At 31.8% G+C, this 15,952-nt stretch overlaps 1 protein-coding gene across 5 annotated transcripts in view; it reads left to right on the top strand.

Moving 5' to 3' along the window:
• Positions 1 to 15,952, top strand: part of TSC22D1 (TSC22 domain family member 1) — a 132,102-nt gene that overhangs the window by 20,847 nt on the left and 95,303 nt on the right. Inside the window, exons 2-3 of one of the 5 annotated variants that reach the window (XR_014794389.1) lie at positions 11,739 to 11,878; positions 12,773 to 14,451. The exons of 1 other annotated variant lie outside the window; for it this stretch is intronic. Coding sequence is in view for 1 of the 4 variants with exons in the window: in XM_084876539.1 (XP_084732665.1) it covers positions 11,722 to 11,878; positions 12,773 to 12,790 (175 nt within the window). In the remaining 3 variants the exon portion in view is untranslated. Of the gene's footprint in view, positions 1 to 10,397; positions 10,555 to 11,708; positions 11,879 to 12,772; positions 14,452 to 15,952 lie in introns of those variants that run through there. 3 more of the 5 variants (XR_014794390.1, XR_014794391.1, XM_084876539.1) reach the window with 3 other exon arrangements.

Raw genomic sequence — 15,952 nt, 5'->3', positions numbered from 1 at the left:
CTATAAGCTATTGATATTTAGGTTATTTTTTTAATGGGTAATATAATCAAATTACATTATAATAATTTTTAAAGTAGAAAACTCACTTTAATCATTTGAACAATAGCATATTTGAATCAATAGCATATTTTATGACTCAAATCTTTAATTTGTAATGGTTATAGCTTCTATTTATATCGTGTGCTTACTGGAACAAGAAAATGCTAATTTATATGAGTGCTTTTATATAAAAGTTGAAAACTAGCATTTGCCTTGTCTTTTTACTCAGAAGTTATAGAAGAGAGAGTTTATTTTTTTAATATAAGAAATTGCATTAGGTATTCTTTTAATTCAAAATTTATAGAGTAGAGCTGCTTTCCTTCACTTTCATTATATTTTTTCCTGATTTATAAACATTGGAACTATAGAAGCAATTAGGATTATTTTTGAATTGCAGGTAACAGTAAAGATCTATCTTAAAGGACATAACAGTGTAAGTTTTTTAATAGTAATATATCATGAATCTTATTCACGGGTTCCATAATAAATAGCCAAAAGTTGCTGAAAGCCAGTAATTTTTACAAGCTGCATAAGTTAATGCCATTCAAGAAATTTTATTCATTGATATACTTTTTTTTTTATTGATTAAGGTATTACATGTGTGTCCTTATCACCCCATTGTTGATATGCTTTTGATAGCTTAAGTTTGCCATTTTCCTCCATCCATGTAGACAATCTAATTGAAGAGAATGTTTTTTTAAAAATAGGGTACTTTTTGTAAAATGGGCAGGCTAAAAAATCCACTATGAGTTTTTTTCTCTAATATTTAAAGGTTTAGTTGTGTTTCTAGTTGTACTCAGATTCTTAGCTCATGAAAATCTATCAGTAGCCTACTAAGTTAACTTATTAAGAAATTAATCCAGTTTGCAAAAATGAAAGCATTTAACAAGTGGACACACAGGCCTAACAAAAATCAAGTTGTGCTGTATTTGAGCTTATTGAATATGTTATGTAAATGGCGTTAATGCCAATTGTTTGAGTTAGAGGCTTAACACATGCACGGGGGAGGAGAAACAGAGAACTGAAAGGTAATGGAAGAATATTAAAAGGGGTGGAGAAGATGTGGTAGTAATTGATAATTTCCTAAACAATTTTGTTGCCTGCATCTATAAATCTAGCTATATAAATTACTTTAGAAAAATTACCTTGTCTAATTTAAACAAATGTCTGTATTACCTTGTCTAATTTAAACAATTGTCTGTCAGCACTTTTCTCCTTTACTGGCATTGTGATGATTTATTTCAGAATATTTATTGACCACTTGTTATGTATGTTAGCACTGAAAAGGTACAAAGGATACAAAAAGTCATATTTTTTGTCTGGTACCCTGAAGCATCATAGGATGTTGATATATCTGAGTTATTCAAATTATATTATGCTATATTATGTTGTCGTGCTATCTGTGGTGTACGTGAAGACTTTTTTATTCAAACAAGTTGATTAAGCTGTAGATTAATGAGCATTGAGTATAATGAGTTTAGCCTTGGCATTTATCTGGTATCTAATGTTGTTTATATCACCACTTCATTGTATGACCTTGGTAAATGTAAATGTTGATAAAGGTATTTCCTTGGTATGAACAGGTATTTCCTTACCTGTTCAATGGGAGCTACTTTTGGTACTTTTGTTGGAAGCATTAAAGTAGATAAAATATGTAGTTGCACCTAGCTCAGTTCTTCCTTTTGTAAAGGTGACTGCTCTTATTACTGTGACAGATGGGAATGATTCCTTTCTTTTGAGCACTGTTAATTAAAAGTAAAAGCTTGCCTACACATTCAGAGACTTTCTACGTACTTTATTTAGCCTTCTAAACCAGTGATTCTGTGTTTTTGTGGTATTTTGGTATAGCCTTTCTTACCTGGGCTCTGTAAGAAAATTAATCCATACAGGAAAAGCGTGACTGCTTTCTCAGTTCTCCTAAGAATAGTGCATAGAAGCATGAGAGAAAATGAACTTATTGCATGTAATGGAGTCATCAGGGATTCTTTTGCTGAATTTAGGGCTGCTAGGACTATCCTATATCTAATTATTTGAGAAATGCTTCAGAATTATTAAATTTACAGACACAAAAGTTGTTGAAAAGTTCACCTTCCTCTCTTTTTTGATGGTTGTAGGGGAACAGTACAAGAATGTAATGCCATATAGCAGTTTGTTAATACTCCAAAACAGAACCATTTCCCTAATCAAGTGATTTTAAAAATTTTTCAAACATTATTTTAGGTAGAATAATTTCTTTAGGATCATATGCTTCATACTCAAATCCCATTTGGAAGTGTAATTAATTAGTTTTTAATTAAGATGAGTTCGTGCCCAGTTTTTAAGTTTTAAAAATTCATTGAGCTGGATTTTAAAACCTAGTATATAAAGTTTCAAAACTAGAGATTTTTGGAATACTAGTTAGTTCATCAAGTGAATAAAATTACTTCTGTAGCTGAAGAATTTGGGGGAATGCTTTTTGTTATATTCATCTTGGAGGTTGACATTGCATTTCAGTTTATTAAAGACTTGAGAAATTCTGCAGAAGACAGTTTTTTTTTTATTAGCTTCAGCTCTTTTGATCCTGTAACACCTATTAATGTTCTGCAGAATCAGTATTCCTTGGAACATTTTTGGAAATGTTAGTCTACTTATATATGAGAAATGTTCTAGTCATGCACTTAAATGATGACAGTCTTCAATTTGAGCCTGTCTCTCTCTACATTTATTCTACTCTAACAGTTCCTTTTTTGCTGTACTATCCTATTTTCATAACTATTTGGTTTATATTAGAAATAAAGTGTAATTGTTGTCATGTGAGAGTATATACCAAGTGAACCATCTGCCAGAGAACGTATTTTGAGAAGTATAGCACTGACATATTTGCAGCATCATTTAATTGGCCCTGTCATTGAAAATGGTTTTGACCTTAGGGATAGACTTCACGAGTTAGTATTTTTTCCTGGGAGAAATTCCTAAACAGGATAAAAAAAACTAGTTAACCCTGTAAACATTCAGAGATAGCAAAGCTAGTTGACTTTGTGAACATTCAAAGATAGGGTAGCTAATTAGAGTTTGTCTTGTGCTTTGGCTACCATTAACATAGAACATTTTACTAACTTTGTGTTTCTTATGTTTTAGAGTTAAAGCTTGACGTTGCTAACAAAGTAAAGGAGCCAATTGAACATTCTTGTCTCCCATTTATCCATTTCCTATGTTACACCTACTTGAGAAATGAAAAAAGAAGGAAGTACAAAAAGGGATGTCAAATTCTGAGGAGAAAAATTAAAGTCTTTTGGGGACTACAAGATTTTTGAAAGGGGTGAAAAGAATGGTTGTTGGGAATGTTTCTGAACATACGTTGGTAGGTTAAGAAAGGTATTTTTGGCTCTTTTAGGAATGACCACCATAAAACTGCAGAAATCAGAATTTAAAAATACTAACTGCATTTGATAGTTTCAGAGATTTGATTCAAGTTTTGAAGAAAGAATAGAAAATTTTTTTTTTCTATTTAGAAATACTATAATCTGGTATTAACTTTTGAATAAAATTAAAGGAGTGGCATTTAAACATGTGGAACAATATACATACGTTTTATGTTATATTTTTAAAATATTTTAAAAATTGATTTTAGAGGGGAAAGGAGAGGGAGAGATAGAAACATCAGTGATGAGAGGGAATCGCTGATCAGCTACCTCCTACACACCCACAGTGGGGATGGAGCCCACAACCCTGGGCATGTGCCCCAAACCATGACCTCCCGGTTCATGGGTTGACACTCAACCACTGAGCTGCATTGATAGTGGAGGTATGGTGACATGAAATTTCCTTATTTGCTAAATTGAGAATTTGTGTTAATAGTAGTTCAAGGTCTTAGTCCAAAAATTTTTATGGCTTTTACAAAGGTTTATGATAGCCTATTCAATGTTAACTAAACTTCATATATCTCTTATTTCAAATCATATTTCCTAAATAGTTAACTTAATGATGATATTCTACTTTTTCACCATTTTCTCTTTGGCAATATTTTCCTTTTTAAGATTTACACTGAGTGGCCAGATTATTATGATATCTGAACACAGTGTGTATTTTAAATAATAAAAGGCTAATATGCAAATTGCCACCTCAGCCAGGAGTTGGAACAGTAGGCAGGCCGGCTAACCACCCATGTCCCCCCTACCTGGCCATGCTGGTTAGAACCCACCCATGCACGAATTCATGCACCGGGCCTCTTAAAAAAAAAAAAAAAATACACACACACACACACACACACACACACACACACACGTGTTTGTGTTTATGTAAATTAGAAATTAGAATCTTAATTTTAGTACTTAAAATGTGAGAGGGATTTCAAATTATTTCAATATACTTTAGATATAGGCTTTTCAGTAGAAACGTCTATTCCTAGATATTTATGTTGCTGATAATGAGTTTACTACAATTTACTTCTTTGTTTCATTGTCTTGTCAACTTTCATAGTTTGATAGAAATGGCAAAGCAAATAACTGTCGAGTGATCTATGTTTAAATGAAATTGAAGGGCCCTAGCCTGTTGCTCAATGGTTAGAGCAGTGGCCGTGTGGGAGGTAACCAACCAATGTGTCTCTCTCAAGTCGATGTTTCTCTATCTTTCCCTTCCCTTCCACTCTTTCTATAAATCAGTGGAAAAATATCCTCGGGTGAGGATTAACAATAACAAAAAAATTGAAAGGATTTTAGAATTCTACTTAAAGCAAAATGTATTTAGCATTCTATAATATTTTAAAAAAGAGAATATTTGTTATAAAGACTATTATGAATAGAAAAGTGTAACATTAGTTAAAACTCAGAGTCCAGGAAATAAACTTCCTAAAAATTTTCTGCTGTACATATACAACTTAAGTGTTCTTAGGTGAGTTACTTCACTACTTCGTGCCTTAGTTACCTTATCAGCAAAGTTTTGATGATTAAAAATATTGTATGCTGTTGTAGAGTTATTGTGAGGATTGAATGAGGCAGTATTTATATGAAATGCATGATATTTGACATATACCAAGCTCATGTTAAAAAATCAAACAGGTTATGAATATTTGGTACTGATTTTGTAAGTGTAGGTAAATTATTTGGGAATTTTATTATTTGATTTTTAGTTAAAAGCAAATGTAAGAAGGGATATTTATGGCACTTAACTTTTTTTCCTATGGAAATTTTTAAAGAAACAAATGAACAGACATTTTGATTTCTTCCATTTTTATAATGCAAGAATGAAAATTCACACATGATAAATTAAATTTGAAGACCTTTTTTTAAATCCACCTATTCTATCACATGCATTCTGTAGTCTAAACTTAATTTCTATAATAGTTGTTTAATGTAAACATTCAGTTTTTCAGTTTGTAGGCAAGATTTTCTCTTGATCTCTTACATACTTTCTTCTGAATCTGTTCCCTGTGTAGAAAGCTATTTACCAAATAAGATTAATCAAGATTACCACCCATCTGATTACTGATATTAATATGGAACATGGCATATGATACTCTCATTTTCATTAAGATTAGTTTAAAAAAAATACATTTTATTAATTTTTTACAGAGAGGAAAGGAGAGGGATAGAGAGTTTAGAAACATCAATGGAAGAGAAACATCGATCAGCAGCCTCCTGCATGCCCCCCACTGGGGATGTGCCCGCAACCAAGGTACATGCCCATGACCGGAATCGAATCTGGGGCTCTTAAGTCTGCGGGCTGATGCTCTATCCACTGAGCCAAACCGGTCAGGACCCCTCTAACTTTATTTTAAAATAATTTGACCTACCAAAAAGTTGCAAAATACTACAAAAAGTTCCCATTACCTTCATTTAGCTTTCCCTGTGTTCATATTTTATATAACCATAAGACAAATATAGAAATCAGTAATACTAACTAATCTGTAAATATTCTACTTAATGACCCTTTTCTGGTCCAGGATTCAATCTAGGATCTTATTTGTGCATAATTGTCATGTGACCTTAAGTCTTTTTCAATGTGGGCTGGTTCTTCATTCTCTGCCTTTCATGACCTTGTCATTTGTGGAGGACTAGCTAGTTAGAATGTCTCTCAATTTGTGTGTCTGATGTTCTTTCATAATCAGATTGAGATTATACATTTTTTGGCATGGATACTACAGAATTGATGTTTTGTCCTTATCAGTGCATTATAGAATGAGGTATATAATATTCATTTGTCCCGTTATTGGTGATGATATCATGATCATTTATTAAGAAGGAGTCTGCCACGTTTCTATACTGTTAAGTTCCTCTTTTTCTCTGTAAATAGTAAGTGTCTTATGGGGAGATAATCTTGAGATAAAGTAAATACCCTGTTTCTCAACATACTTGCACCCATTAATTTTAGTGCCCCTTGATGATTCTTGCTTGATAAGGATCTTTTGAATTTAATTTGAATTTAGGAACTTGCTTTCCTTAACATCATTTTGTTGACTGGTATATCATATTTCTTGTCATAGATGGATAAGAAAGGAATTAATGTAAAGATAGCCTATTTTATAAAACATCTTTTTCTTTCTGTAGTTTTTTATACTCATATTTTTCTGAATGCCCTTAAGAATGTAGCACAACACAAAAAATCCTGGAATTAAAAATGTGGTAGAAAGTTGATTCCTTTTTTCCACCTCCCTTATCTATACTTCAATATACTATATTCTGGTCATCATAAAAACAAAGCTAGATATTTCATACTAGCAAAACAGGTAAAAAAGGTGCTAGAGAAGTAAAGAGCTGAATTAATAATGAAAAGAATTAGCCACAGTGATTTAGAGATTTTTCTTAAGTTCACTTTCATTAAGATTTTCTTTTTATTGTTAAATATAGAAGCCTTTTTTAAAAAAAAAAAATCCTCACTTAAGACTATTTTTATTGATTCTAGAGAGAGAGGAAGGGAGAGAGAAACATTGATCAGTTGCCTCCTGTACTTACCCAGACCAGTCAAACCTGCAACCTAGGTATGTGCCCTGACTTGGAATCGAACCCACAGTCTTTTGGTGTCCAGGGTGATGCTCCCACCAATTGAGCCACTTGGCCTGGGCCTTTCTTATTCATGGGAGGCAGTGACAAACAATATTTTTGTGTTTAGTCTTCTTAAACATGATGCTGTCTTTTTAAAGGCAACTAGAACCTGAAGCTGACTTCCTTGTTTTTGTCTTTTATTCTGTAGTGGATTACTTACTCTTAAATGTATATTACATGTTATTTCTTTTTTATTTGTTCTACTTCTTTATCTTTTAACATGAAGACACAGCTGGGTTAGCTATCTTTTGTCTGTCTTTTAACAAATACTTGACATTTAAACCTAATGAAATAATTTGAATCCTAATAACATTTTTGGATAGTTTTCCAAAGGATGAAAAAATATATATTGAAAAAATCTTGGAATTTAGTTAGATGTTGAATTTTTAAAACATTTATAATAGGGCTTTTTATTCTCGTGATAACTTTCTTCTCTTTTAGGAACTTGCTTTCCATGAATAAGTAGTGTGTATCCTCATAATGCTATGCACACTATGATTTTGACTTGATTTGATTAGATAAAGTGTACAATTAGTTAAAACTAGAAATTTTTACATTTACAAAGTTCTAACTTTCATCTGTATTTTGATGTTTTTAAGGTGTATCCCATTTGACAATATATATAAGGTTGTGGTTTAGAAATAATCTTCTTTTCTTCTAGAGCCAATACAGTACCTTTGCTAACTTGTAAGGAAGTTGGGTTTTGCTTGTTTGCTTTTTGGCAATGTCACTCAATTTTTAAAATTGAACATTTGAATTTGGCAATAGCTGTTTTTTTCCTTACTAATTTTAAACCTGGAAAAAGAACATTGGAAAATCTATAATGGGTGTCATAGTTTAGCTAAAATTTGGATCATCCCAGGATAATACCTTTGAAGTTTCAGCTTACCATACTAAAAATTAATCCTAAAACTGATCCCCAGAAGAGATCCATGAAAGTAATATTTTTGATAAGTTTTTGTTTTCTTTAGGATTAGGAAGTTGAACTCTGCAGTGTCTACTTCAGGTATCAGCCACTTGACAAAATTTTTCTTTTTGTTTCTTGGATAGTAGGCTTTATTACTTATAAAGTATTTCTGAATTTACCTAATTCTTCTAGGAGCTGCAGATACCACACTCTCTATCAAGGATGTGCTTTCATTTTCTTTTTAATGCCAGCTGGGCTGTTCTGGACACTTGGAGGGATTTGTGAGAAATTCTTTTTCTTTGTAGATGTGCCTTAGAACCAGTAAAATTAGTGATAAAAGATGAATAGGAAAAAGTATTCCATCATGCTTTCAATGTAGCATAGAATGTCTTGTTTTATGAGTAATCTGCAAATCTATAAGTTAGCAAGTTCAACTTAAGATCAGTTAGTTATAGCACAAGTGGATAGAAATGATAATCTTTGTAAAAATGTGTTACCTTCTATTTCATTGCTTAAAAATGATTAGGTGTAGCTTTACCTCTTTCTTCAATATGAGAGATGTTTAAAACTAGCAGTATGTGCTCATTTAATAGTTTAATATTGAGAACAAATATTGCAAATCATCTAGTTTGTACATTTTAGGATAATTTCTTAGAGTGGATTTATACATAAACTATTTAGGTTTATTGCTTCTGATTTGAATATAAAAATTTAAGCATTTATGGGAAATGCTAAAATGGTTTTATTGATATACTGGAATACCTGTTTCAGCATTGCTGGTTTTGTTGGCTTTGGTTTAGGATTTATTTTCTAGTGGAGTCCTGTGTAGAGTATTTACTCTTTTTCCTCTTGAAATATCACTTAGAAGAATACTATCTATTAAAATAGAATTAGGTAAGGTTCTGCTGTGTCATTTTTATGACCCTCCATTAAATCTCACAAAAGATGTTCTTTCGCTTTTGATTAATGATCTCATCTTGAAAGTGCCTTTACATTTTCTTTATAAATGGTACAATATTAACCCACAGTCTCCGTATAGTATTTACTCCTAAAGCAAGAGTGATACCATCTCTCTTCAGTGATTCAAAATAGTGTCTATTTAGGGAAATCTGTTGCTCATTTATTTTTGAGTATAAATATGTAGAATCTACAAGTTTTGGTACTTCAGGCAAAAGAAAGAAGTTGTATCCTGAAAGTGGTCCAACTTGAGAGAAGTTTATAAGTAGATCTCTACCTCCAGCCAACTCACTAGTCCCATAACCTAAGGATATTTATTTTGTTGTAGTATATTTAATTTATATATTTTGCAGGGTATGATAATCAAAGGTTTGGAGCTCCTACTGAAAGAAATTGTAGACTTAGCCCAGTATCAATTTGAGCAAGATATGATTTCTTGGGGGTTGTTTTTATTTTCAAAGTGAAAGGAATCTGTAAACTTAAAAAAAAAAAAAAGTATTTTTTTGTTCAAAATGGAACATTCCCTTTTTGCCTATATTTTCATTCAGATATATTGCTACTGCTGATTAGCATTTAAGAACTGAAGGAAAACTGGAAAATTTGGAAAATCATTTTGTTTATAATTTCAGAATATCTTTTTAACTATATCTTAATGTTAAATTTTAAGATCTCATTAGTTTGGAAATATTGAATAATTTTCCTGGTTTATATTGAAATATTAGATTCAAAAAGGATTGATTTGTCATGGAAATTGATTTAGAAAAGACTATAGGGTGATTGTTTAATAGTTTTAATGTAGCACATCTTGTTCCATATAGGTACAATGAAAACATAAATAAGATAGCTCTGGTGTATTAAGTTTAAGCCTTTCACATCTGTTAAAGAGCCATCCCCTAGGCACTCCAGCTATGGAATACTTTGTTAATCTATGTGGGATTTTTGTATTCTTGAAAATACCTAATTAGATTGTATTTCTTGAGGTACTCAGTATTCAGATCTTTATCTAATTTGTATTCCTATCCTCTTGTCATTCCTCACATAGCTCTCCAATATGAATATACTGTAAAGTACTGTTTTAAGCTACTGCTCAAAAAATATAGTCTTTAGTTTCTTCAAAACTAAAAGACTTCAGGACTTAAACTCTATTGGGAACTTAAAATGAAAAAAAAAAAATAGTTGGCACAAAGCCTCATAAAGTATTTTTGTAGTTATTAATTTGATACCTCTTGCTGTTTTACCCCTTGACATTTTTTAGATTTCTTTTTTTCATAATTTCTTTAATTTTTGGAAATTATAGATTTGATGCTTAAATTTGTAGGTTTTTTTTTTTCCTTAGTCCAAACTATGTTCATTTCTCACTTGTACAGAATTCAATATATTCCTAAAGCAGAAGTGTTAGCTTGTTCTTTCATCTTTAGGCTTAAAAAAATTTAGTCCAAATGTTGTTAGGTAATGGAATAACCATTCCTTTTCAGCTATTCGTATATTTCCAAACTGGCTGGCAGAGCCAGGAGGAAGTTGAAGGCACTAAAACATTAACTTTGGTTGGTTGCTACCTTCATAGTGCTGAGACTACAACCTTTTTTGGTTGGTTGATAGAACAAGAGAGCATAATCCTCGTTCCACTAACAGGTAAGGAACCCTTGTGATAACCAGTTGGTGTGAGAGAGAGATTACTTGATAGTATTTTTTTTTTCTTAATTTATCCCACAATATACCGTGTCCCTGAAATAGGATAGTGTGAACTATGTTCCATACAGCAGAATTATGCAGCACCTTTCTATTTAGAATAAGGTCTGAAATTTAATAGGGATGTATCACTCGATACCACAAAGTATAGTTGATCCGTTTTCCACTGTTAAAATTTATCCTGCAGTCCCTATAACTTTAAATACATGTCTGCCTATCTTATCCTCCTTTCAGCTTTTCCTTGTTCAGTTGCTATATGCTTTGAACTTCTTTCTCTTGTTTACCTTATTCCTATAACAGTGCATACTATTTTCAGTATCTTTATCATCACCTATTATTTGGGTATATCTTACTGCTTTAATTTCTACGTTGTAGACATTAATGATTATTTCCTGGTCCTACTTGACCTCAAACCAAATGATCATATGTTTTAAAAAGACTTTTAGTCTGTTTTACCTATGTCCACTATCCTGCCTTTTAACTTTTAAATATGAGTGCTTAAAGAATAAATCTTTTTCAGTGTCAGTAGTCATAGCTTGATAAAATTTAGGTTTAGCTTTATATTGCTATATAATGTGGGACTGTAGTCGTTTAAATTATTGAAGACTTAAAAACCAAGAACAAATTCACCTTCTTAAACAGTTCCCAAGGTTTATTAGTATTCCTGTTCATATGCTTGATTTTTCTGCTTCTACTTTTCAATCCATCTTCTTCTCTTTTACAGAAGAATTAACTGGGACTCCTCCTTTAATATATCTGAGGCTGAGAGCCTTTCCCTGTCCCATTTAGGGAACTATGATCTTGTTTCCATTCAAAATTTATCATTTTTTTCAATTCAGTCTTCACCACTTGAAGTTGAGTGGTTTGGCACAAAGTGAGTGTGTTATGTTTTAGACCAAGATAGGTCCGTCCCTTCTTAATTGTTACTGAGGAATTAATCATTTGTGGGGACAGACTTCTGAAATTCACATTAAGAAGGCACTAAAGAAAGTGCACAAAAGTAGCTCCTTTTTATCCTGAGGATAAGTCATTACAAACTCAAATGACCAGAGAATGTAATTTCTTAATAAGAATTTTTCTCTTAAATCTATATTCAGCTCTCTATTTCAGTGCTTCTCTCCTACCAGAGGTGCAAGGAGTGATCCTAGAGCCACAGATACAGCCAAGACCACGGAGAGCTTTTGACGCCAGGGGTCCACTTTCTCCACTGAACCCTTGGAGGCAGAATATCCAGCTTCTGGAGAGAGTGGGAAAGGATAATAAACAAGTGGGTGCTTTCCATTATTTACTTGGAAATTTATTTATTTATTTATAGATTGGAGTGTCCTTCCATTGCCCATTTAATTCTACTGGTAAACTCCTTGGGTTCATATTAGAACTAGGTGGGGCTGCAGTCTGTTTTTCTGAGAATGTTAACTAGTGCCTATTCAAAAAAGCTACCAAAAATTTATTTAATTTTCTCTCCAGTTAATTAAAGCAGTGGGTAATTTGGGCACTTGATTTAGTGAATGACTTTGTAGTCCACAGGACTTTCAGAAAAAGGGAATATTTGCCATTTTAGCTTTTGATGGTACTAGTTAACCTCTAAGTGCTCTTTTATATTCCAGTAATTAAGACGTTTCTGTATTTCATCTTTGGGCAAACTGGACATCTGAACTCACCTAACTTACATAGTCTGATGTCCAAGGTATTATTCAACCCTGTTAGTGAGAAAGTTTTGGTCTTTTTCCTACCTCAAACTTTAGGACTTCATATTAATTAGATCTTTTAGAAGATGAAATGATAGTACTGTTATGACTTTACTGTCAAATCTAGGTTTCATTCTTTAATAAGATAAATATGAATGAATATAAGTTTCAGGATATAATATCCCTGAAAGGCTTTGTTAAATATATTCATAAGTAGTTTTCTAGTCCCTAGTGATAGGGTTATTTGTGACAAAAACCTTGTCCTAAATTTTTCCCATGGCATTAAAATGGTTTTCTCTTAGTTTCTTTGATGCCAAGGGTAGGATTTGATTCCAGGAAATTCTTATCATCTACAATGGGTAGAATGTGAACTTGGTGCCTTTGGCAATTTTTTTTTTCCTTGGTGGATTCCTTCTGTGACTCCAGGTATCTTGATAATGGGAGACTGGTTTATTTGTTCTCTAATTGCCCAGATTTCTTTCAACTGGTAAACATCATACTTCTTCAGCACAAGGAACTCTCCTAGCAGAGCCTTCATGGATGATATCTGTCACACATGCAGCACCTGCAGTTTGGAAGGCAGTGGTGAACGGAGCCATGCACTATATCTAGAAGACACAAGGATGAGAGAGCCACCTGATCTTGTCATTTATAAACTTTAAGATTTATTCTGGTGTACTCTTGGTCTGGAAGTGGAAAGGCTCAATTAATGAAAAAATTTTTTCAGATTGGATTTTACATGGCCATGAAAATACTCCTTTCTATTCAGAAGACTGAAATAGAGGAAGCATGAGAGACTCCTTTCTTTTAAAAGCAGCTCTCTGTATCTGTTTCACTTAAAAGATTTGTGGGATTGAAAAATCACCTTAAAATCACGCAGGCAACCTTTTTTTGTAGTACGAGAGATCCAAAAACTTTAGTGAAACTTTTTTTTTCTCCCCTGACACTGAAAGAAACTAGAAATAAACTAGAAGCTAGAAATTCTTAAATACTCCCAAATTATTTTTAAAATTAAGGCTACACTTTAGCTTATCTTTTGCTGGTCTTGAGTCATATTTTCATTTGTCAAATCAGTATAAAAGTAGAAGAGACATCTTTTGAGATGAAAGTAGCTTTTGCTCCTTCTAAAGTATCAATAGTAAAGACTTGTTAAACTTGAGGAATTGTTTTGCATTGAAGACATAGTAAAGTTTGAATGATACTGAAACAAAGCAGGTAGTAGTACATGTAGTGTTGCAAGATAATTATCCAACTACCAGTTAATTGATCAAAATAGTTATCAAAATTTTTCTACTTCTCTTTTTGATATCTCTTAACTGGTCAGTTAAAACTATTGAAGTAGTTTTTAAAAGTTACCTGATGGTATCAGTTTGTTTTATTTGGTAAAACATTTTAAGAATGGAAAGTGTAGAATTATTAATATGGAAGTCTCTAAAATGTTTTAGGAGTCTAGAAACATTTGCCCAGTCTTTCTTGGCTATCTATGAGACCTGTATTTGCCTCATTGCTTATAAGTAAATGTTTGTATGTGTAGCACTTGAAGTATAAAAGGTCAACTTAAACTAAAATTTATTTAGAGAGCTCTGAATTTCCAAAATGATTACAATTTTTTATGCTTGATTTGTTTTTGTTAAATGTTAATAAGAAAGTCTTTACAAATACATAAATTTAAAAAAATAACTGCTCAACATTTTAGAAAGAACTTAGGGGAATTGAAAGTGAGGTTTCTTGGAAATTAAGTTAGTTGAACTCTTTGAACTAGTTTATGGCCTGTGAGATTATTAGCCTTTTGTTTCAGTTTTGAAAGATGAACATGATTTAATCTCTTAATCTCATGCTTTGATTAAATTTTAGCTCTGTTTCTTAAAGTGTACAAAAGAAATGTAAGTGCATTTCTATTCACCTCATGCCACTAAAAGCTATTTAGAACTGAAACTTTTTGTATATTAATGTAAATTGATTTGTTTATTTAAATTTTTATTTTAATATTTTTTCTTACAGATTTTACATATTTTGTGTCACAATATGCAATCTTACATTTTTCAGTGTTTATTTTATGAATATTATAAGCTATTTTTTTCTAGAATGACTGTGTAATATTTGTATTATGTGATCATTTGAAAACTAATAAATATTTTCTCCTTGAAAAAAATGCACTTACGATAAATGGCTTATTTTTGTTTCAGGAGTAGAAATTGAAAACTACAACAGTATTTTTAAGTGTATTTTAATTTTATGTGTCTTTCTCTAAGTATTTCTTAATATATTACCCTTTGTATGTTAACCTTTTTTGAGAAAACAGTACTTAACCTGTTAAGATGTTGTTAGGTCATCCATTGCCAAATTTATGAAATAGGTGATCTATTCAGTCAGTTTTTGCATTTTCATGATTTGCTTCATCTTAGTTTTGTTTCAAGAATTGGATTTTTTTAATGCCATTTAAAAAAATATATATATATTTTATTGATATTTTTACAGAGAGGAAGGGAGAGAGATAGAGAGCTAGAAATGTCGATGAGAGAGAAACATCGACTAGCTGCCTCTTGCACACTCCCTACCGGGGATGTGCCCGCAACCAAGGTACATGCCCCCGACAGGAATTGAACCTGGGACCTTTCAGTCCACAGACCGGCACTCTACCACTGAGCCAAACCGGTTTCAGCTTTAATGCCATTTTTAATGTCAGTTTTGCAAACTAGGAAAACTCTTGAGTCAAAGTTATACATATTAGGAGTAATATGATTAAATCTTCTAAAAGCAAAATTGATCAAAATATAACATCTTACAAAATAGCATGCAAAAGACGGCTCCTCTACACAGAAAAACACATTTAAAAATAATGGCTGATTGGAGATTACTTAATTTATAAGAGCTGTTAATAGGAAAAGAAAAATGTTTTATATTTTAGTATTCTGCGTGAGCAAATAATTATATATCTTTTTGGAAAAATTTAAGAAGGTAAAATATTAAGAGTCTCTTGCTTTTAACCCAGTAGAATACAAATTGGTTTTAATGATCCTGGTTTTTATAGCTACCTAAACTTAATTGAATCCCCTGGAACAATTTACCTTTTCTAAAAAATGCAAAGTGTGCTAGAAGCAAGACGATTTTTCTTTTGATTTGAAGAAAACTTTATAAGAATTGGACTCCAAAGCTTAAAAATAAACATTATGATGGGGTGGGTCCTTGGCAAGAAATAAAAGTTAAATTAATGACAACTTTTGGGTCAAATGAAGTAATTTGGCTTCTCAAAGAAATTACTCTAAAAAATATACTCTAAAAAAATTAGAAATGGAAATTATAATTTAGAATAGCTGCTGCATTTGGGGAGGTGGGAAAGGAAGTTAAAATTCTTAGCTTTCTGGTAAGTTTGGAAAAGATGAGTAAGGATTCTGTGAATAAAAGTTTGTTTTTTAGAGTTAAAGCAATTAAAAAATATACAGACTACATTTCAGCAGGATGCTGTATTTTACTTGAATACAAAAAAATTAACTACATGTGTATGAAAGGGTAATGTGTCAGTGGTTAAATAAAAATCTTGCACCAGAAACTTCAAACATTGTGAAAATAATGGTGAAATGAGGGTTTTAAATAAATTAGTTTTTATTACATGGGTTTTTTTCTACACCATCAGTAGCTTTAAAATAAAGACA

Source organism: Pipistrellus hanaki, assembly GCF_964339955.1.
Source record: "Pipistrellus hanaki genome assembly, chromosome: 3".
Lineage (NCBI taxonomy): Eukaryota > Metazoa > Chordata > Mammalia > Chiroptera > Vespertilionidae > Pipistrellus > Pipistrellus hanaki.
Note: the sequence above shows the minus strand (reverse complement) of the source record. Positions and strands in the feature narration are given on the sequence as shown.